Source organism: Pantherophis guttatus, chromosome 1 (genome assembly GCF_059756535.1).
Source record: "Pantherophis guttatus breed Tessera chromosome 1, ASM5975653v1, whole genome shotgun sequence".
In the NCBI taxonomy this organism is placed as follows: domain Eukaryota; kingdom Metazoa; phylum Chordata; class Lepidosauria; order Squamata; family Colubridae; genus Pantherophis; species Pantherophis guttatus.
Window position 1 is genome coordinate 308,869,281 of NC_142063.1, and position 24,243 is coordinate 308,893,523.

Genomic DNA, 24,243 nt, shown 5'->3' on the forward strand with positions numbered 1-24,243 from the left:
TATGTTAACTCAGAGTCATAAAGAATCATTGGGTAAATAAATATAATGTTGTAGCCGTGCTTTAAATAAGGCAAGTTTGGATGTGCTTTTCTTTTCCCTTTGAGTAGTTTAAGTGAGGCTCTCTCCTATATAACATAATTTCAAAGGACTTTTTCTGCGGTAGTTCCCTCTCTGAGGAAGACTTAAGTCAGGATTGCTTAAGATAACCTTCTTATTTCATTAGTTGACTAATTTCACTGCATTTTCTCTTTGGAAGTGACTTGAAAGCTACAGCTGATTCAAAATGTGGCAGCAAGGCTCTTGATAGGCTAACTCTTTGACAGTAGAATTACACCTATCTTGAAGTTTCTGCATTGGCTGCAGGCTTGCTTCTGAGCCCAATTCACAGCAAAAGGGAATAAGCCAGGATCTGTATGTTATCAATAAAGAGTGTGTCATGCCCCATCCTGGGTTTATAATATATAGTAGTCTTCCCCAATATGGTATGCCTCAGATGAGGAACTGCAGTTCTTGTACCTTTCAGCAAATATGGCTGGAGATGTTGGAAGTTACATTTGAAGCCATGCTGAGAACATTAAAAGAAAGTCCATAGAAAGGCACACCATTGCTGCCTCTTACCTGTCATGATACATCAACATGTTGACAATATCGTGGAAACAACTAGGATCATTTGGTGAGAAAAAGCCACTGTTTATTTGATCAATAACTTGCTTGAGCTCTGGAATCCTGTCGTAGTATTCCTTAGCAGTGTACCTGAACAAGAAAAATAGGGACACCCTTACCTTTTCTGCTTCTATTATTATTTATTTCTTGCATTTACATCCCACTTTTTCTCTTGGAATACAAGGTGACATACCCAAGGGTTTCCACAGGGAGTTAAGACTGGCTGAAAGTCAGTGCCATGTAGTTAAGTAGAGACTGCTCCATCATCAAGGGGGACATTAATTCAACACTTTAGCCACTACATCATACATACTGGCTGTAGGACAATACTCACCCAGGCAGCCTAAATTATAGGTGAGTTGGAAATAATACAGAAGGCAGACTTAAGATGTCAAATTAAAAGGCTATTGGTGCATATTAATTCTTAATAAAGGTATGATAAGTATTGGATCTTATAAAATTTATGAAGAGTAATTTGTGGAAAGTGCAAGTTATTTCAAAAATGTTCCTATTTTTGATAAAATGAGTACGTAAGCTCTGTTCCATGCTGTAGTAAGTTGTTCTTATATTAATATAAATGGATAACAAGAGTTTTGTCACAATGTATAACCCAATCTTCCTTTGACAAGGCTACTCCATTTCCTGCAGCAGTTTTCAATGACTGAATTTTCTAATAAGCTTTCCTCATAATCAGAGATATTGACAATAAGTAACTCTAATTAACATAGGAGAGAATTCAGAGAAGAAAAATGGCCTCTTAAGAAGCTCAGGTCTATCCTGACTGCTCTGCTTGCTAAACACGAGATAGAGAAGTCTCCTTGTCAAAATAGAAACTGAATTCTGGCTAATTACTCTAAGGCAAGGGTATCAAACACGCGGCCCGCACACCAAATCTAGCCTGCGATAGGCCCAGAGTTGTCCCACGGGTCTGTCCCACAGATGGCAAGGGACCAGCTCGTGCTGCCCCACCCACCCAGTCGGCCGCAACAACCAGGCCACACCCACCCCGGTCCCCCAAGGGCAAACAAAATCCTGATACAGCCCGAGATGGGATCGAGTTTGACACCCTTGCTCTAAGGTGAAGCACCATCCTGAGGAAGCTCAGGAGAAGTTTCTTCCTCGTCCAAAGAATCAATCACATGCCCATAGGCTGTTTCTATGGCCTGTTCATGGTGAAATGTTTATTTACAAACCCTTTCTTATCCATTGCTTCTACGTCATCCACTCGCATGCCAAAAATGAATAGATTATCCTCTCCAGCTTCTTCAGCCATTTCCACGTTGGCCCCATCCATGGTCCCAATAGTGAGGGCTCCATTCAACATGAATTTCATGTTTCCTGTCCCTGAAGCTTCAGTCCCAGCCGTAGATATCTGCTCAGATAGATCTGCAGCAGGAATCACTGGGATGGATTGGGAAAAGAGAAATAGGAAAGACTATATTCTTTTCCTCTGTAAACAAACCATTTGTTCCTGCACTTATAAGCAAGCTTTGTGTGGTCTAATTTTACTGTTCTGAGTAGACCAAGATGTTCAACATCCTATGTGTTTGCTTCATTGATGCAGCTGTATGGCATACAGGAGTGCACTTATACCTCTGCATTTGGAAGGGGTATATTTTCTTGCACAAGAGCCAGTCAGCCATGGATCACAGTATGCAACTCTTTAGCTGCAACTTCCAACAAGCTCAGTAAGCATAGACAAAAACAAGGTATACAAGAAGAGAGAGATCAACAGAATCTGGAAAGGCACAAGTTGTGCACTACCTAGGTCCTAGGCCAGTGATGGCTAACCTTTTTGCCATCACGTGCCAGGAGAGGGGGGGCGGGGGCGGTTTGCGTGTGCGCATGCCCACACCCATAATTCTATGTGCCTTGCCCTGCGCGCGCAGCCCCCCTCCCTCCTGCTTCTGGCCCGGTAGGCCCATTTTTCTTTCTTACCTGGCTCCAGATCTTTTCTATGCATCTGTGGAGGGCGAAAACAGCCTTTCCCACTCCCTCGGAGGCTCTCTGGAGGCCTGAAACGGCCCAATTCCCAACTCCCGGTGGGACAGGAAGTGACGTTTTTTGCTGTCCCCAGCCTCCAGAGACTCTCTCACTTCCTGTCCCACCGGGAGTTGGGAAATGGGCCCTTTCAGGCCTCCCGAGGGCCCCCGAGGGAGTGGGAAAGGCTGTTTTTGCCCTCCACAGATGCATAGAGAGGATCTGGAGCCAGGTAAGAAAGAAAAACGGGCCTTCCCCACCCCCCAAGCCCCTCTGGAGACAGGAAACAGCCTGTTTCCCTACTTCTGGTGGGCCCAGAAGGCCCGAAAATCAGCTGGCTGGAGCGCGCATGGTGCCAGAGTTGAGCTAACGTGCCCACTGATATGGCTACGCGTGCATAGATTCGCCATCACGGTCCTAGGCCAACCTGCTTCCAAAACTGACTTACCTTTTTCAGCAAAAGACACTCTGTAGTTTTCCAAGAATATGACTTTGAGTCTATCTCCTATGTAGGGATCATTATTGATAATTTCTCCAATGGCCGTGATCAATCTGATAATCTTTTTTGCCATGTGGTAGCCTGGAGCTGCCTAGAGGATGAAAAGGAAAAACATCTTAAGAGTTAAAAAAAAAAAAAAAAGGACTGATGAAAGTCACAAGGCAAATGAATACCAAAATATAGCATCTGGATTTCTTAATAAGAAACCACTACTCAATAATTTATTTAAAAGCCTCCATCACTGGTGGCTTTTAAGAAGAGACTGGACAGTCACTTGTCTGGAATGGTATAGGGCAGGGGTGCCAAACTCAATTTCATTGAGGGCCGCATCAGGGTTATGTATGACCTCAGAGAGCCGGGAGGTGTATGTGTGTGTGGGGGGGGGGGGCATGGTGGGCGTGACATGGGACCGCACCTCCACACATATGGTTTTATACACTTATAAAAATAGAGAGGCGTACATTACTGTGATTTTGTTTTTTTAATACTTACTTGATCTGCTTGATCACCTTATGAGAGGGAGACCAGATCAAGAAACTGACTCCATAGGAAGAGTAGAACTATAAATTATTGACATAGGCTATAGTAGCAGAATCCTGCAAGCCTGAAAGGTAAACTATTTTACCTTTCCTCCCTTTTATAGCCTTCTGAATTAAGGACAGCCTCCTGCAGCACTCTGGTGGCCAAAAGCCCCCCCCCCTCCCATTTTTGCTAGCAGAGGCATCACGGGCTGGTCCTTTGCTATTTCCAGGCTGGCCTTGCAGGCCAGATCTAAGCACCCTGTGGGCCGAATCTGGCCCACAAGCCTTGAGTTTGACACCCCTGGTATAGGGTCTCCTGCTTGAGCAGGAGGTTGGAGTAGAAGACCTCCAAAGTCTCCTCCAAGTCTGTTATTATTATATGATGATGATGATGATGAAGAAGTAGGAAGCCATCTTCTTAATTTGTCAGATGAAATACCTAATTCCCAAAGCACAAATTGATATATGTAAACACTTCTATATATAAAATCAAAGGAAGCTTTGATCTATCCCAGTAGAGGCTCCCTACTATATATATCTGCCTTTTTGTTCTTAATCTTTGCTGAGGTTTGCAACTCATAGATAACTTAAATAAATCAATACCACAATAGGAATTGTCAACCTCCCTGAGTTCCTATTTCAATATGCTGAGTTTCCAAGTAAAAAGGATGTTTGAATCACACAACGAAACAAAGAGACTAAAAATGTTGGGCATGAGTAGTTCTTACTTTTGCATGCTTAAATAAGTCAAATTTTAACATAAATGTGAAGTGTGTAGGCAGGCAGTGATAGGTAGAAGGAAGAAATATATGTGTAGTCTTAAATACTAAGAAGTAAACATAGCTTCACATTGAAATTCTTTACCTTTCCTCCAATCATAACTGTTCTTGGCACATAGGATTTTTTAGGGTCTTTTCTGATGCCTGAAAAAAAAAAAGCAATAAAATTAAGACGGAGGAGAATGATTTTTAAAATGGATGATCTTTTAAAAAAGAAAAAAAATTAATAAAAAATAATTCCACAAAGTTACTTTCTGTGACATCTATAACTCCTATTTCAAGGTAAGAATATCACTGACAGAAAAAAAGCAATAAAATGATGTAAAAGGACATGGTTGCTTCTACCTATATCCGCATGCGTGTGCGTGCACACACAGACACACACATCCACTATCTTTTCAGATTACTTTCTCCTTGCTTCCCAAATCCTTTCATATAGACATATTTTTTTCCAATATTATTGTTAATGTTATCTAGAAGGATTTAAAAGCTTTGATGCTGGCAAAAAACTCACGATTATAGAGAGTGATTATATGTAGGTAATTGAGGAGCTGCCTCTTGTATTCATGAATTCTCTTGACATGCACATCAAACATAGAGGATGCGTTAATTTTCACTTTGTACTGTTCTTCCAAGTACGCTGAGAACTTCAGTTTATTCTCCTGTCAAAAAGACATTTTAGGTTGATCTCGGGAAAATTTAAACAGACATTCAACTCAAGTGCCTGACCTAAATGGAATTTTTAAAAAAGATACTATCTACTATATAATATAAATTTAGCTTTGTTAGGAGGCAGCATGCAAATGAATATAATAAACAAATGAAGTTAGCTAGCTAGAGGTAAATACAGGTGGTCCTTGATTTATGACCACAATTGGGATTGGAATTTCCTTCCTAAATTGTTGAAGTCGTAAATTGAGTTGGACATGATTTTATGACCATTTTTATGGCAGCTGTTAAGCAAATAACCATAGCTGTTATGGTCATTAAACGAATCCCTAATGGTATTATTTTGTCAGCAATTAGCAAAAATGGTTGCAAATCACAATCATGTGACTGCTGAATTCTGCAACTGGTTGTAAATGTGAGTCAAGTGCTAAGTGTCCAAATTACAATCACCAATAACATGACTGCAGGGTAGTATGATGATTGAAACTGTGACTATGGGTCATAAATAACTTTTTGTGAGGCCATTATAACTTCACTGTGAGTTGAGAGCAGGGGTGAAATGCTCCCAGTTCGGACTGGATCGCCCGATCCGGTAGCGATGGCTGGTTTGGAGAACCGGTAGCAAAAATCCCTGCGCCCCCCTCACCCACCATGCCCAGCTTAGCCGCAGGATCATCAGAGGCTTTTTTTTTTTTTTACTTTTACAAGCATTTTTTCTACAACCTCTTCTGACGAAAAAATGCTTTTAACAGTTAAAAAAAAAGCCTCTGATGATCGCGCGGCTCAGCTGGGATCATCAGAGGCTTTTCAACGCATTTTTTTTCTGCAACCTCTTGGCTGAAGAGGTGGTAAAAAAAATGCTTGGAAAAGTCTCTGACAATCCCAGCTGAGTTGCCTGATCGGCAGAGAGGTATTTTTTAAAAAGCCTCTCTGACGATCCCTGCTGAGTTGCCTCATCAGCAGAGGTTTTTCAAAGCATTAGAAAAAAATGCTTTGAAAAGTTAAAAAAAAAAAAAAAAGTTGGCCACGCCCACCCAGTCACATTACCCGCCCTCACCAAGCCACACCCACAGAACCGGTAGTAACAAATTTTACATTTCACCCCTGGTTGAGAGATTATATAAATTTGTTTACTAAATGAATAAATCTTCTAACAATAGTTAAAGAAATGGTTGTGAGGATGATAGATAGATAGATAGATAGGATAGATAGGATAGATAGATAGATAGATAGATAGATAGATAGATAGATAGATAGATAGATAGATAGATAAATAGATAGATAGATAGATAGATAGATAAATAGATAGGGATGATAGATATGAGGGGTCGTTTGGTACTCTCTGAGCTTGCTTGTTTTCTTGCAGATGTTTCATTATCCTAACTAGGTAACATCATCAGTGTAGAAAGATAGATGATAGACAGACAGATAGCAGGCAGGCAGACAGGCAGAAAGACAGACAGACAGAGACAGATATGGAGATAATAGATAGAGAAACGTGTCTGTTGCAATTATTACCTGTTTAACTTTAGCTACATCCCTAATAAAGGCTTCATCATTGACAAAATCCAGCAGCTTCTTTAGTTGGCTAAGATCAGTTAGGAAATCTTCCCCAATTCTCTGTATATTAAGAGAATAAAAATTATAATTAACAGAAATGATATATTTTTCACAGCTGAATGCTTCTATTACTATGAACATTTCCCATTGTTAACAGTCACATAAGTGGCAATGTTTTGATACCGAGATGAAATCTGGTTCACTCTTATAGGTTTTGTTGACAATGAATAGGCTAATTTAGGACTAACCACTGAATTGGATACTGGATATAATACAAGATGATTCTGCAAAAACGGAAAAGCAGAGAGAGAGAAAAATAAAAAAGCAGCATCTCTATCCTCTCCTTTGGTATAAAATGTCTTCCCATTTGGTGTCAAATAAATATCCATCTGATGTGGTTCAACCAAGAGAGAATCCACTGGCAGATGCAGTATTTGGGAGAAAGCATTTGCCAATATTTGGAGTAATAATGCTAACCAACTGACTTGTTTTTATAAACATTAAGGTGGATAAATGCTCATAATAATAATATTAATTATAGTTACTTTCATGATCATCCAACATAGACTTAGAGGTTAGGCACTCTGCTTAAATTTTACATTTCAAAGGAAATCTTAAGTAAGGAGAAGTTGACATATGGTCTACCTGATACAAAGTTGAACATGACTTTCTGCTAATCTGAATGCAGACTTACTATTTATCTACATTTGTTTACAGATTCAAAATCGTACTTTTGTCAGTCACCATATTGTTATGCTGTGCTCTGGAATCATCCTAAGTATCAGACCAGATAGACTGTAGTATGCTGTCTCTTCTCCAACCCCCCTCCCTCTTTTTGAAGGCAGGGATAACATTTGCTTCCTTCCAGTCATCTGGCGCTTCATCAGATTGTAGCTCAAACCTAACCAAGTATTTCTACAAGCATTTCCTATTGGCTGATACGTCTTGTATCTTACCTCCACAATGACTTCAGAGAGTCCTGGGTTACACAGCAGAAGCCATCGCCTGGGAGTGATACCATTGGTTTTGTTTTGAAATTTTTCTGGCTCTATCTCGTAGAAATCTTTGAATCTACAATGTATATGAGTGAGATAGTTTTAAAAGGAACAGAACATAATATACATTATTTGGTGCCAGTTGACACCATTAACTCTTTAGCAGCTCAATGCAATTGTTAAAAAGAGAATGCAGTCATAGGATACATTTATAAAAAGCACAATCCAGATTTTGAGCAGTACTAATCTGCTCTCTTCCACATATACCAAAGTACTTCTGTTTGAAGAACACTGACAAAGTGAAAACTATTTAATATCTTCAGATATTCAGGACTGCAGTTCCAAAAGTACTTTGCAACAGAGCATTGATTGATAAAAATTGAAATGCAAGCCATCTGGAAGTTACTAGATTATAATCTAGTACAATTAATAATTATCTGCCCCTGAAAGTGGATTATGCCTAGGAAATGTATTAAGATGAAGAAATATTTGGGAAATAGTTTATAAGCAGAAAGCTTGCAGGTGATGAAAATGAGAAGTTTAAAGTGAGACATGATAACCATTGGATGAAGCAGACAAGTTCTATATACCCAGCAAAAGGAAGGATGAGATGTACTTTAACATTCTTTTAAAATCCCATGCCTCTAAAAATGGGGAACATTGTCTGGATTAATATAATTCAAGCTGCATATAATTACGAATAACAGAGAAGGACTATATTAAATCCCGTTTCTAGACTTGTTAGGTTTCTATGTGTGGGGAGTCTTCTATTATGTAAAAAAATTTTTTTAAATTTGATTTATATGCCGCCCTTCTCCGGAGACTCAGGGCGGCTTACAATGCGTTAAGCAATAGCCTTCATACTTTTATATATTTATACAAAGTCAGCTTATTGCCGCCACAAACTGGGTCCTCAATTTACCTACCTTAGAAAGGATGGAAGGCTGAGTCAATCTTGAGCCTGGCGAGATTCGATCTTACTTTAATTGCAGACAGCTGGTGTTAAATTACAGCGCTCTGTCTGTTGAGCTATCCAATTTGTACCCATAATGCAAATTGAGGAATCAATTCATTCATTCATTCACTCATTCATTATTTGTTAAAATTCAACGTCTATAATTTTTCCTCTCACTACTAATCACTTCTATTTTCCAGGCTATGTGCAAAATGAATAAAATCATTTATTTTAATAAAAAATAAATCAGATTTGGAAGACAGCAGGTATGTATGAGAAGAAAAGGCAATGACTGCTTCTTAGATCAGTGGCATTCTATGAAGAACAGCAGGATAGATAGCTTACTTATAACTAAGTAAAAGAGAAACAAGCAGGACTCACACAGAATTCTTCACAATCTCCGAGTGAATCTGAGCCACTCCATTGACTGCATGAGAACCAATGACAGACAGGTGGGCCATATTGATCCTTTTGCAGTCTCCTTCCTCAATCACAGACATCCTTCGGAGGCGGTCAACATCTCCAGGAAAGAGGGAAGTCACATACTGACAGAATGTACAAAATGATGGGAATGTTAGGACAACAAAGTAAATCATACCTCACGATGAATTCTTTTAAACTGAAAAACGTGAACAAATCCTCCAAAGTTCAGGAGAGGTGAAACTATTTTATTGCTCTTCCCAAATGCCCCCCTCCATTTTTTAAAAAAGAATATCACTATCCCCTAGAGAAGCCAGCTCCATCAGAATTTTGACACCCATCATTTTGCACTCCTGAACTGTTAGAAATGTAGAATTTTAATACTGTACCTTCTAACAAGAGACATCAAGATCTATTTAAGGATGATATCAATGACACTGAAAGAGATATGTTAGGCCATACTAACAAAGATATCCTTATATGTATTTACATGGTCAACTCATCATCTTTTAAGCCTGACAGTTTTAGCAGACTGCTGCTTTCTAGAAGTTTGGTACTGTCAGCAGCAGTGTATTGTGGACACTATAACACAAGAAATATGAAGGTAGCAGGTGGATGACTGATGTTGTTTTACTGATTGTTGCAAGACCACAAGAATCTGAAGCCCAATCAATATGATTGATTCTACCCATGCTATTATTCTATCCACTTGCTAGAGCTAAATACTGGCTCTTTGCTATGCAGCAAGGTGGCCAGAGAATGTTGTATGTCATCATTCAACCATTCTGGTTTGCCATTAGATATCTCAGTGAGATTCATCTGATGCTAGTAACACAGGGTTACATACATTAAGCATCTACCTGCAAAATAATGTTCAAAACCACACAAAATGAAAAAAATAAATACTTTTAAAATGGCCAAATTCTTACAAGATCATCAAAACTCTGAGGATTTTCATGACTTCACATGAGGTTAGTGAAATCTTATGAGAGCACTAAGGCTTTGCAGTATCTTGAGCCGTCCCTTCCTTTCTCTGGGCCACTGGGTGAGATCATGAGGCTGTATAATTGCCAACCTCTGGTATCCTCTCTCTGCCTCTCCCAAGTCCTTTTTTTTCTCATTTAGATGACTTACATCCAAATGCTTTTGGTTGATAGCATAAATGATCTCCAGGTGCCTTGGCAGGAGCTTCTCAAACATAGACACTGGCCAGCGCTCCAGGGCCTCAGGCAGCACTGTATGATTGGTGTATGCACAGGTTCGTTTTGTGATTTCCCAGGCCTAGAACCGAGGAGACAAATGAATTAGTGTGAATAGAAACAAATTCTATAGGCTGAAAATAAATGGCCATAACTTCAACTAGCATTAATTTCTGATACTTGCCATGGAGATTACACTGATGCTGAGTTGTAACTTATCAGTTGCAGCCTCATTATTAATGAAAAAAGCACACATTAATGAAACTGAAATTCAGTTGATGATGGTACTAGAGCTAAGTAGAGAGCTTGTAGTATTATAGGAGTACCTCAGTCATCACATACAGAATCACAACCTGTCTCTGTGTCTAGTTGTTTTAGCATGCAATGCCCTGTAGAGGTATCCAAGGGAAGGAGCTGAAACAGTTTATGTCCAGAATGTGAGAGGTCTGTAGATAGTTTCTCAGCCCCCCTCTCTCTCACTCTCTCTCTCACTCAAGCAATATTCAGGTCCTCGATGGAAGGCAGGCTGGTTCCAATTATTTTTTCTGCATTCCTAACTATCCCTGAAGTCTGTGCCTGTTCTGTTTGGTTGCTGCACCAAAGCAGACAGTTGTAGAAATACAAATGACAGACTCAATAATTCCTCTGTAGAACTGTATTAACAGCTCCTGGGGCAGTCTGAATTTTCTGAGTTGACACAAGAAGAACATTCTTTGTTGTGCCTTTTAAATGATGGTTCTAATGTTAGGTGTCCATTTCAAATTTTGGAAGATTACAGAACCCACAAACTTGAAGGTCTCTACTGCTGATACTGCATTGTCTAGTATAGTAAGAGGTGGTAGAATAGGAAAACTCCTCTTAAAATCCACTCTCATCTCTACAGTTTTAAGCACGTTCAGCTCCAGATTGTTCCGGCTGCACCATAAGGCCAATTGTTCAATGTCCCATCTACAGGCAGACTCATCACCATCTCAAATGAGACCAAAAACTATTCTGTCATCAGTAACTTTAAGAATCTAGCTTCTCACCATCCTGGCTAGAAATTCTGGAAAATGCAATCCCATGATACCTGGGGTAAATCAAGTTGAAGGAGAATCTCTTGGCAGTTTCTGAAAAAATTGCTGGGGATCAAAAGCTGTGTCTTTCCTGCCTCCACTCCACTCTTACCTTATCCCAATCCATCTGTTCAACATCAACAAAGATTCTCATGAGCTCAGGAATGGAGAGAGCCGGGTGAGTGTCATTTAGCTGAATGGCAACCTGTAAAATGGACAACATAAACCTTAATATGAAAATCTCCATTATTTCCATCCAGAAAAAGTCCAGTGAGTTCATGGAGCACAATGGAAAATCTGATTTCATTTTATGCTGATGGCTACTTGGTGGCCCCAGACCAGCTACTCTAAATTTTAATTCCTAGATATAAAAAGGAAAAAAATATTAAGGAATCTGGGGGAACTACAGGGTTTAGTCATACATAATCTGGCCAGTGGCCATGTCTTGGATTTGATATTTAATCAAGCTTTTAAAAATAAACTTTTAATCCCTATTAAAAGTAAAGAAAGAGAAAATATGCTAAAGAAGTATTTAGGGCTGCTACTTAGAAAGTTTTTTTTCAATTGTTCATTCATTCCAAGCACATAATCTGCCAGACTCTCAGCCTGTCCCTTTTTTCCTACTCTTGTGCAACCATATCAGTTCACTTTTCTAAAGATCTTAACTATTCCTTCCAAGTTGTCACAGCAGGAAAAAATAATAACATAATAAAAATGGCACACACAATTTTCTTTTGAAAAGAAAAACCAAATCCTCATCCAATTATGCAATTTGGAGGAAGATGAAAATTAAAATAGGTAAAATATGTTATCCAATTTTCATTACTGGTGCTTATTGCTGAATTTGTGTTTTGTGAATTTGATACTGCATTGCAGACAGTTTCACAAAGTCCTTCATTATTCATTATATCCAATTTACAAGGTCCAAGACAAAGATGATTGGTAAAATTTATAAAATCTGATTAAATCCATAAAAAATTCTGGAAGTGTTTGCTAATATAGAATTTATTAATAATTTGTTGTCACTAAACCATGTAAACATCATGGTATTAAATAACAACGGAAATAAAAATAATGGCATAATTCTATGCACACCACTAATAGTACTGTAAAGATCAGTCCAACAGGACTTCAGGAGATTCTAGTGTTAAGCAACATTCTGGTTTTACTTTTCTTAACATCAAAAGACTACCAAACATTGTCTGAGAGACAGATAAAGGTATTCTTTAAAATAAAAATGTGTAAGTGTAGTTTACTTTATTGTCATTGCACCTCGTACAAAATTAAATGCCATCTTCAGTGTACATCATACATAAGAAAACTATAATAAAATAAAACAAAAACACACACATCCTTCACATTCTACACAATTGAAAACTCCTGATGCTGATTAATATTGCACTATACAACAATTCAACATAGTACCGCTCTGGGATAGAAGCTGTTTTTCAGCCTATTTGTCCTTGTTTTTATTGTTCTGTACCATCTGCCAGATGGCAATAGTTCAAAAAAAAGGGTGCCCAGGATGAGATGGATCTTTAAGAACATTTTGAACTTTCTTAAGCCAGCGGGAGCTATAAAGCTCTTCCAAGGAGGGGAGAGGGCAACCAATGATCCTCTGGGCAATGATGTTAACCCTCCGGAGTGCTGTCCTATCTGCCACTGTGCAGTTAGTAAACATACACAGGTGCAATTAGTTAAGATACTCTCTATAGTGCAGCATAGAAGGTCACTAGCAATTTTTCATTCAGTTGTTGTTTCCTGAGAAGTCTCAGGTTTTATTTATTTCAAGATTTGTACAAGCCCTCATGTAAAATATTCACCTTGTCGGGGAAGGTTTCAAAACAGGTCCTCACTGGGTCACGGCATCCAAATTTGGAAGACTTGAATCGTCTTATGATGTCCTGGAGAGTGGCAGCTACCACAAAGTACTCCTGTTTCAGACGCAATTCCTTTCCTTCAAAAAACTTAGGAACACAGTGGGGAAAAGGGGGTTATATTAGTCTATACCAGAAGCAGCACAATGAAGATACCAAAAGTAGGCAGGCTAAAAATGGCAATGATCTGAGGGATCGTAAAAATCAAGCTCCTTTCCAGGGTGAAAGAAAGAGATGAGATGGACTTTGCCAATCAGGTTTAATCCTCAGTGGTTTCCCTATCTCAGGTCCATATTTTAAAGAAAAGGCAGTCTTCTTTTAATAAGTTTTTACAGAGGACAAACATTCACATTCACATTTGTGGATCAGCACTGATCTCAAGAACATGGTAAAGATAAAGGTAAAGATTCCCCTCACACATATGTGCTAGTCGTTCCCGACTCTAGGGGGCGGTGCTCATCTCCGTTTCAAAGCCGAAGAGCCAGCGCTGTCCGAAGACGTCTCTCTGGTCATGTGGCCGGTATGACTAAATGCCAAAGACGCACGGAACGCTGTTACCTTCCCACCAAAGATGGTCCCTATTTTTCTACTTGCATTTTTTAACTTTTGAACTGCTAGGTTGGCAGAAGCTGGGACAAGTAACAGGAGCTCATCCCGTTATGCAGCACTAGGGATTTGAACCGCTGAACTGCTGACCTTTCGATCGACAAGCTCAGCATCTTAGCCACTGAGCCACAGTATCTCTCAAATTTTCCAATTTTCCAAGAACATGGAAACACTCTTAATGTCTTCTGAAAATAAATGGGATTTTAAGGACACTTAATTCTCCCTGCATTGTATATCCAGTGACCTTGAACTGGATCTAGTCAGGTAAATGTAAAAATACTGTCTGAGAAGAGGAAAAGGTTACTACAAAAGTGGTATGTATATTGTGCTGGTCCTGGTTCTTATTAAGAACAAGGGAGGAGAGAATGCAGCAAGATGGAACTAAGGAAAATTATACTGAGTAAATGCATGCAAGCCAGACACTTGTGCCTTTCACATAATTTTCATAAATTTGATTCTCCTACTATAGCCTCTGTATTTCTCCTTCCACTAGAAGTGGCTTTTTGAAGATGGCAAGAAGTTCATTGGAGAAGTGGAAACTGGAGACTTCCATACAAAACACCGAAACAAATAGTTTTTCTAAGACAGTCAGCAGAAAAGCAGCCAAATGAAATCCACCATTGACTTGTGGCCAAAAGATTTAACAAAGCACTTAAACTGTACTTACATTGCACAATGCAGCAGATACTTACATTATCATTGGGGTACAACACTCTGGATATGTTTTCTGCTAGGTTTCTATCCAACACAGCTTGGATATAATCACCAACATTAACTATGGAAGAGAATGAAGATATATCTCAGAGTAGTTACATCAATAAAATGGAATACTCCAAGAGCTGTATGTGTTTATCACTATACAGCAGTCATTTCATAACTTCTCCTTACCTTTGTTCACTGAAATTTTCAAAAGTTTCAACTTGTAACTCAAATTCAACAGGAAATTTATTTAAATTTATTTTAAATGTGAAGTAAATACATGGATTCTTTGCTCAACTGTATGTTTAGCTCTCAAAAGTCTTACTCTGGAATTGAATTTCACCATCTTTTTTATTTTGGAAAAAATCATGGATTGTACATTTCTAAGGAGGTGTGTAAAAGATCTTCAGGGTTTTCAGTACATCAGGTAATTAGTGTGGCTTGGTTTCAGAGGTTAAATGAAGCTTTATTCATTGTGTTTATCTACTATGATGTGTTCTCAGGGGGCGGGGGGAAAGGAATACCAGATACCAAATGGTTGTTTTGCACACGATTTATTAATTTAGTAATTTTTGTTTCTTAAGTAGGAGCTAGGAGCAGAAATTTGACCCATGGTGACCAGAGTTTAACGCTTCTGCCTTCACTGTCCCTTTTAAATTCTTCATCTCCAAACTACCCTGCTGTAGAAAAGAAGCTGCTTTTAGTGGCAATAATCAGCTTCCCTTCTTTTGTGGATAACAGAGTTGGGAAGCAGATTTTTATCAAGGGACAAAGGATTATGAGTCTCTTATGAGCCAGATTTCTCTTTTTGATTTTTTTCATGACTTCAGTTGAGATAGAAATACATTTGCATATGCATACATACATTTTATTCAGTGGTGGGTTGCCCCTGGTTCGGACCGGTTCTATAGAACTGGTAGTAAAACCAGAGGGAGGCTCCGCTCACCGAGCCCAACGTCATCAGAATGCTTCTGCGCATGCGCAGAAGAGTGCGCGTGGGCACGAGTGAAGCGAGCGCGAGCACACGGCCCTGTTGCGAACCAGTAGTAAAGGTAAGTAGAACCCACCCCGATTCTATTTCTAGAGTAGAAATATTTCTATATTTCTATAGAATAGAAATAGATAAACTGGCCCCAACTATATGTTCTATTAACATTTCCTTTCGTATAGCAGATACTGAAGAGAAGAGGGTTATGTCTTCTGGAATATTTAGATGTCCCTGGAACATACCTAGAAAGTATACAGAGACTTTCTTTTCTACATGCTTAGATTCTAAACAGGTAATCTGTATGTATGAAAAACTTTAACATAGAATAGAATAACAAAGAATAACAGAGTTGGAAGTCATCAAGCCATAATCAAGGCCACAGATTATCCTTTTCTCCTGTTACATGCGGGGACATGATACAACAACAAAGAACCTGAAATAACAAAGAGACTATGAACAGCTAGGCATGAAAACAAAAGAAGTAGGAGCGCAGATGGTTATTTTCTTCTGTACTTCCAACATAAGGCCAACATCCAATGAGAGAATGGAGAATTTTAGGAGAATTTTAAACTACTGGCTTGAGGGATGATGCCACTGAGAGAAATTTGGATTCCTAGATCATGGTCTACATTACCTACATGAAAGGCTTCTGGAAGGGGATTGGCTGCATCTCACAAGAACTAGGAAGAATATGTTTGGAAAATAACGGGCTTTAAACTAAAATTCGAAGGGTAGGGAAACCAAACTTTAGGACTCAATCCCAAACAGAAACCCCAAGACAACCAATCGAACAATGAAGTAAGTAGTGATGAGAAGGAAGGGGAACTCAGATATAAAACAGGAGACAGAAGAGGGGTGGGAATGCAGGATCAGCCATAAAGACTAATGCTCAAAATATAAGGAACAAACAGGGCAAACTTGAATTTAAATAACTACCGGTAATGAAATAAATCAATACTTATTATAGCAAACTTTACTTACACTCTTCAAGGTTGAAATCATTGGGTGCCTTGGCTGACCACAGTCTCATGGTATTAACTGTATTGTTCTTATATCCTGGAACAGGTGTATCATAAGGCATGGCAAGAACAACCTAATATGGAGGAAGAGATCAAATAAAGACGGGCTAACACAGTGATAATAATCATAATAATTATCATAAAAATGATAATAATCTGTAACTAAAGGACACAGCAATTGTTCACTCAAGTGTATCTTGCTCGTTTTGTTTAAAAAAATGTGATTCAAAATTCTAAACAGCCTAACAATATATTGCAAATAATAACATGAGACAAATTAAAAAAAAAACAATAGATAATAAACAGCAAAATAGACCTTTGTATCCTCAAAAGTAAAGCATTCCCAATAGAAAAAGCAGAGGAGAAAAGAAGATAATTCACGCCTCTCTTTTAACTTAGCATTTAAGAAAGTTCAGTACTGGGGCTCCGCAGGTCTTGCTAGGCAAGCACTTGACAGAACAAAGAAGGATCTGATGTTCTTTAACCTGCAAAGGAACTTGGCACTCAGTCACAGATGTTATTAAGTGAAGCTTTCAGAGAAGACTGTTCTTTGAAGGGGCTGGAAGCGAACTTAATTATGTAATTCTCTCCACTCTTGGCAATTTAGCAACCTTAACTTTCCTCTCTCACGGTCTCCATTATCTCCTGAAGAATGTCTTTGTTAGTAGAACAACATAAAGAACAAAACCGCCACTAGGTTTCATGCAATACGCTAATTCAAAGCTACTCTTTGTGTGCTTCAGAGTAAGCTAGAACGCAAACCCCAGATCCCTCCACCCCATTCTCTGTCCTCCTCTGTCCATCTAGAACTGCATTTCCTATCTACTCTTCTTGACCAGACTTTGTTTACCGTAAATGCTGCCCTCTTGCCCCTCTGTCTGGGTCATCTTTCTTACCCACCCACTCTTTCTTCTTTCCATTGTGTCCAATTGTTTTCTTTCCCGTGCTTTTCCATCTAGCTCTCCCTGTTAATGTCCTCTTTCTTGGCTACTCCAAATTCCTTCTGACATGCATGAACCAGCCTTTCCTGCCAACTAGGCCTGATTCTTTCCAGTCTATTCATTCTTCTCCAACCGTCACTTGCAGCTCTCTCTACCCTCTACCCAATCAATCTATCCAGCAAGCACAAACAAAATGTGCGTGTATGCACACACACACACACACAACTTCACTGACCTGCTTTCACTACTTTTCCCCAGCCTCCCTGTGAAATGCTCACTTACTAGGCTGCAGGTTCTTTGTTCCTTTCAAACGGGGGGAAAAATGTAATTTCTTTTTTCTTTAATGGGGCCATGAGACCAAGACTGTGTTTTACAGTCTCTTCTACTTTACTTTTTGTAAAAACAAAAACATGTCCTTTTTCTGGGTTGGAAGGAAGAAGCAAGCTGCTTCTTTCATTTGTTCCAAAGCAAACAAAAAAGTTGAGTGCTTTTTGCATCAGTAGAAAAGTTTTGAAGTGGCAGCTTCTTTTTTTAGTGTAGTCATCATAATTTCTTCTAAAATTACTAATACAATTTAAGAACAAATATTAGAATATAAAGGAATAACATTAAATATAAAAAATAAAGTATAAAGAAATTCAAAATAAAAAAACAAAAAATGAATAAAAACAAAACCTAGTATAAGATGCAATTAAAAAAATAAATTTGTGCCCTCAGCCCCTTTTAAGAGTACGGCTTTCAAAATGTGCCATAAGCATTCCATATATTGCTTTATTAGTTTATTGAATAAACCTTAAATATTTAAATTCATAAAGCACATTAAGCCAGAATAGAACAAACTATATTTTAATATGGCATGATTCCAGGACATTGTTTTGATTTAAACAGGTTTATGTTTTAATGAAAGGGTATCTATGTGATACAGAATGGTGGTTTGCTGGCTTGATCCAACCAGGCTCTTCATATGCACTTAAGCCACATACGGTAGATTTGTTAGACTCAAGTGGCATAAAATTATTTGTAATACACAAATAAATAACTGTGAAATACTATTCAAATTGGGATCTAGTCCTGACTGACACAAGCTTGGCAAGTTGTGTTTTCCAATTCTGATCTACTTCATAGCATGAGGCTGTCAGCAGGCAATAAATGACTTCATTTAAAAAAAAAACCTAAACACCCATGGGAAGTTTATGGGCTAGTCATGTATCTCCTAACAAGTGAAAAATGAAACACTGAGTAATTACAACTACCTATGGAAAATCGTGTATTCCTAAACAGCTGAAAAATGCCCCCAAATTTCAGTTGTGAATGTCTCTCTAGTCATTTGTTTAGTCAATCTCTCTAAGGAGCACTGCTGTTTAAACCAATTATATGCTGCTCAGCAACAAATGTGGAACACGGTGGCCCATTTATCTATGTGGAAAACATAGAGGCTGCAGCCATAACAGGTCCAAATAAGGTTTGCAAGCACAGGAACCCATGTTTTAAATTGCTCTGAAGGTTTCTCATGTTTGCAAAAGGTCACGCTGCAACAAATCCATTTGTTTCTAAAGTGCCATAGGATATTCTGCCTTTAGAACTCACATGCCATTCAGAAAAATAAAACAGAATCTGTTCTTTTGAGAATTGAAGAATTATCCAAACATTTGGATAATTAAGGACTTGTAATCTCGAACCAGTTCCCATTCCTTGCCATGTTTTCACACACCTTTACAGAGGTGTTTGTAGTGGACTGAGTCCATTGTTCTTCTACTTGCATAACAGGGTTTTACTCAATTTTTTCTTTTTTAGGTTAATGACCCAGATACGGCTTTATTAATTTTATGTTCTTATGTGCTGCCTATACTCCTTGGGGATTATGGTGATAGTATTCTCAACATATCATGAAGGTACCAGATTATGGCAGCAAATAAAATCAAATCTCTGCATCAATTGCATGGAAATTGATCTGATTTGGATCAATTCATACAATGTTTGTGGAAGCATTCATATGCAATTACAATTAAATTTGACTCAGAGCTGACTGTGTCTGGTTCCCAAATAATTTCGAATGAAATCAACTTAAAAACTAGAATAATTCAAACTGCATTATTAACATATTCCTAGTGTCTGCTTATTGGCAAAGCTATTCAAGCAGCATTTATTGCTCTTACCTCTCATCATTACCTTACTAAATGGCTGTTCTCACCCAACCCTTCAATGTGAATTGTAATCCAGCAAACTGGGGAAGTTCTACTGGTTGATTATCCTTGTAACATGGAGGATAGGTAGACAAATATTCATTGCTATTGCCAAAGTCTCCAAACCACTACTGCCATATAATATATCCATTTTTGGCTATTTTGTCCTTGTAATTAATGGCTTCCCATATGTAACCTTAAAAGCTGTACCTGAGTATCAACCCATTTAATCCCATTAGGAGTATGATCTACTCGACCATAGAAATGTACAGGAAGCATGTATTCAGGGCGGGCTTTTTCCCAAGGATTGCCATAGCGCAGCCAATCATCAGCTTCTTCCACCTAAAACAAGGAGAAATGAGTTACAAAAAAAGTTGTCTTCTTCGGCCAATGAATTGTGATTAATGAACAAGAGCTTTTTCAATAGCTGAATAGAAGTGGGGGTACCCTCCCCAAATATGTTCACCTGATACAGCACTGCAGTCATTCTGGTACCAAATCATGATCTTTTTCATTTTTCCAGTTTCTCTAATTTTAAATATATATATATGTCTTTGTTTTAATTGTCATAATCAATGCATTGGGAAATATATGACTATGAAAAAGAAAGTTTACTATGCATTTGTTGATTTTGTGAATGTATAATAAACCTAAATGAATTGCTTATAATAGCAAAAGCAAAGCACTTAGATTTATGTACCACTTCACAGTGCTTTACAGCCCTCTCTAAGCAATTTACAGAGTCAGCATATTGTCCCCAACAATTTGGGTCCTCATTTTATCAACCTCGGAAGGATGAAAGGCTGAGTCAACCTTGAGATGGTGAGGATCTAACCGCTGGCAGTCAACAGAATTAGCCTGCAATACTGCATTCTAACCACTGCACCACCACGGTAGGAATTCCTTGCACAAATACAGAGTTGAAAGTTGATTCCTAAGTGCAGTAAGAGTAGCATATGATAGACATAAAACATGTATGAGACTGGATAGAATGTTTAACAAATGGTTCAACACTGCACATGGATTAAGACAAGGATAGGTGATGTCTTGGAATAAATGTACAATATAAAGGAAAGCTTCTGGTGTTGTTAGAGGTGGGTCAGTTGGAGACATGAGTGTGTGTACCTTTGTATGCCATGTTGTTGACAGAGAACCTGAATAATAGTAGCAAACATTAGAGATGATTTTATGACATGATGAGGAGAATGCATTTGAAAATAAGTGTATCTGACTACAGGAGGTATGTCTGACAGGGAAATTGGAACGAACAATTGCCAGTTGTACATAAATGGCAAAATATAAATAAGAATATGTATTTATGTTTCTTGGTAGAATGTTTACAAAAGATGAAAAAATGAATGGAGAAATTTTAGTAACTGCACGTTAGTAGTAATGTAGTGGGTAGAAATGAGTTACGTTGTGAGGAATAAATATGAAAAAACATTAAAATGGCTGCATATAACAGCATCTCCAACAAACCCACTTATAATGAAAATATTTTATATATTTTTCTCAGTGCACGAAATATGACAATTTAAAAATGTGAGGCTAAAAACTTAGAAGATGCTGCCAGCATTAATTTTATTATATTATGGTTCCTAAATTCACCTGCATAGCTTCAAAGTCTGCATCATGACAGTAGCATTTTATGATGCTAGTAATCCATAGGATAACCTGTTAAATATGGGGCACATCAGGCTTTTCCACAAGATTTCTCAAACTTGCCCTTATGGACAATAGCTAACCTAGAATACTAGTGTTCACCAAGCTGCCATCAGCTGCTGTATCTAGTGCTTATAACTGGCAATGCTAATTACTTACAAGAGCTAGTTGTGAAATATGTTTTGTGGACCTATGTAAGGATGAGTCAACATACAGCTGCCTCTACAGGTTAATTTCAGTTTATATTAGTTTGATAGAAGACCCACTTTCCAGAGTAATGGGTCAACCTTCACTGGATATGTTCAAGCTGAATCTATAATCCTGCACTGCTGAAGGTTAGACTTGATTACTTAAGTGGCTCTGTCCAAACTCAATGGTGTTATGACTTTTAGTCAGCATGGCCACTTACAGGAGCTGCAGCCTAACAAGTGGATGCACACAAGTTAGTTACTCCATTCGTAGAGGTAATGTGATTAATGCAACCTCAGCCTCTTTAATTAAAAGAAGTAATCCAAAACAGCTCCACAATGAGGGACCACTTGAGAAGTCCCCACTGGCTTCACTTGGCACTGCATTTTTTCTGAGGTAGGACCCCTCCTTGGCAATAAAGTATAGATAGTCCTTTCTTAATAACGGTAATTGGGATCAGAAGTTCTGTTGTTCAGTGATGTGGTCACAAAACATGACATCGTGTGACTACACTGCTTAGCAATGGCAGTTCTGGCACTTCCAGTTGCCGTCATTAAGCAAATCCTGTGCCCTCATTAAACATGATCTCACATGATCACTATTTGTGAGCCCCTGCCAGCTTCCCCACTGACGTTGTTTGTTAGAAGCTGGTAACGAAGATTGCAAAAGTCAATTGCATGAGTGTGGAAAAAGGCAGCACATAATCGCAAGCTGATTACTAAGTGCCTGGATCATAATGACGTGACAGTCAGGATGCTGTGACCACTGCAAGTACAAAGATCAGTCATAAGTACCATTTGTTCAGCACCATCGTAAGTTTGAACTGTCAGTGAACTAATGGTTGTTAAACAAGGATTACCTGTATAGCCTTTGTCTACAGATAAGACTTGGCTTCAATTTTGGGTATCTATGATTAAAAGATTCTCAGATAGTAGACTTACACAACTGACATTCCTTCCTGATGTTTTTCCCTAAGGCTTTGAACAAGCTTTAGCTACCATCACAGTCCTCTCTCAAGCTTGATTATCGCTAGGAGTACCTGACAAGACAGATAGAAATAAAGGTGATCTTTCTCTCACCTGCCAGCCATTGACAATCTTTTGATTAAAAATGCCAAATTCATAACGGATCCCATAGCCATAGGCTGCAAGCCCCAGTGTTGCCATAGAGTCCAGAAAGCAAGCTGTTATGGAAAAGAACCAACACATGTTATTGCCCGACAGAAATAAACACCCAGTCAAGCAGCTCTTACTGATACAACTCAGTGTGTTTGTGTTTGTAAGACTGCAACCCACCCACCCCACCCCCAAATGAGGGATGGGAGTGGAATGAGGGATGGGAGTGGAATAGTGGCTAAGAGATTGAGCTAAAGACATGAAAGGTCTTTATTTCAGCTTTTCCATGAACTCACAAAATGGCCTTAGTAAAGGCACTTTTTCTCATCCCCAATCCCCATATATTCAGGCATATACTGTACTATCAGGTTTCAGAGTTGTTATGTAAAGATTATTACTAGGTTAAAAAAAAGTAAGTTTCAACACTTTAATTCATATAATATAAATTCTATAAAAACATTGCAAACAGGTCTGCATTTCATCAAAGCTTGTTACAGCTCCGTGTAGAATCTAAGTGCAGCCACGCTGACAAAGTCTGACAAGAAGAATTCAGCTTCTCACACTCACATCAGCAAGAAGCTTAACAAGGCAATTGGTTAACAGAGAGCCTTTCCAACTCTGCATCCTATTTTATCAGCGCTACACTCCACCTCATTTTCTCTGAATCCTCTTATCCCCCTGACTGCAATACAAATGGTCTTCCTCCGTAGAAACGTACTGGCATCTTCTCATCAATGGTCACTGCTCACCTGCTAGACGCCCCAGTCCTCCATTGCCAAGGCCAGCATCTTCCTCAATCTCTTCCAACTCTTCTAAATCAAGGCCAAGCTATTGGGAGGAGTAAGCAAAAGACAGAAAATACCATGAAATTTAAAGTTTTCTACTTGGAATTTGCAATTTCTCTCATTCTAGCCTTCTGTCAAAGGAAGAACTCTGCTTCTTTCTGATCTTGGAGTAAAGTTCATTTCTACACTCTATAATTTAGGTTGGATTTCTATACTTTTTATGAACATTGAAAAATTTAAGGCCACTGAAAGAATGAATATCTGTTTGTGTGAAATACCTTAAAATCATCTCACTTCCAGTGTTTGTCCCTTTTCTGATAAGATTTAAAAAGAGGACATAGTCTCTCAACCTCTGACACATTTCCTGGGAAAAAACACCCCTCAAAGCTAAATAGGTTTCTTAGCACTGTTTTTATTGGAACTATTTAAAATATTTATTAATCAGATTTAGTTAATTCGTTCAAATCACCTTTAATAAGTCAGAGCAAACTTTAATCAATATGGTCAATCCTGGATTGTTACTTTATCAGCGAATGAAAAAGAAAATGATTTACATCAGCAATGATAATAAAATTAGCTATATCTTACTTCTGATGCACAATGTAATTCAAAATTAAATAAAATATTTCAAAATGTAAGATTTCAAAATTGCACAGGCTGATTAGTTGGGTAGAAATTTGGTGTTCTAACTGAATGGTGGTTACTCCCAGCTGGGAAGTAGTAAAGCATCAGTGTCTCCCTTGTCCAACTGATGGACTCCAACAGAATTTACCTATCACATCTGAATCTAGTCATCTGTTGATTTGGGAAATGCACATTTGTATTATCAGGATTGACCCTATCAATAACCCTGAGAGATAAATCAGGTTGAGAGACTGAGCCAA

The 24,243-nt window shown here is 38.4% G+C and overlaps 1 protein-coding gene across 1 annotated transcript in view; it reads right to left on the minus strand.

The window, feature by feature from the left end:
- PYGB (glycogen phosphorylase B) overlaps positions 1 to 24,243 on the minus strand; it is a 50,726-nt gene that overhangs the window by 7,680 nt on the left and 18,803 nt on the right. The window contains exons 3-18 of the mRNA XM_034427456.3: positions 23,324 to 23,402; positions 22,539 to 22,642; positions 19,819 to 19,950; positions 16,447 to 16,558; positions 14,471 to 14,553; positions 13,119 to 13,262; positions 11,408 to 11,500; positions 10,176 to 10,322; positions 9,003 to 9,166; positions 7,628 to 7,742; positions 6,630 to 6,731; positions 4,957 to 5,104; positions 4,528 to 4,586; positions 3,092 to 3,233; positions 1,857 to 2,064; positions 619 to 753 (exon numbers count right to left, since the gene is read on the minus strand). Of these exons, the coding sequence (XP_034283347.2) occupies positions 619 to 753; positions 1,857 to 2,064; positions 3,092 to 3,233; positions 4,528 to 4,586; positions 4,957 to 5,104; positions 6,630 to 6,731; positions 7,628 to 7,742; positions 9,003 to 9,166; positions 10,176 to 10,322; positions 11,408 to 11,500; positions 13,119 to 13,262; positions 14,471 to 14,553; positions 16,447 to 16,558; positions 19,819 to 19,950; positions 22,539 to 22,642; positions 23,324 to 23,402 (1,967 nt within the window). The remainder of the gene's footprint in view (positions 1 to 618; positions 754 to 1,856; positions 2,065 to 3,091; positions 3,234 to 4,527; positions 4,587 to 4,956; positions 5,105 to 6,629; positions 6,732 to 7,627; positions 7,743 to 9,002; positions 9,167 to 10,175; positions 10,323 to 11,407; positions 11,501 to 13,118; positions 13,263 to 14,470; positions 14,554 to 16,446; positions 16,559 to 19,818; positions 19,951 to 22,538; positions 22,643 to 23,323; positions 23,403 to 24,243) is intronic.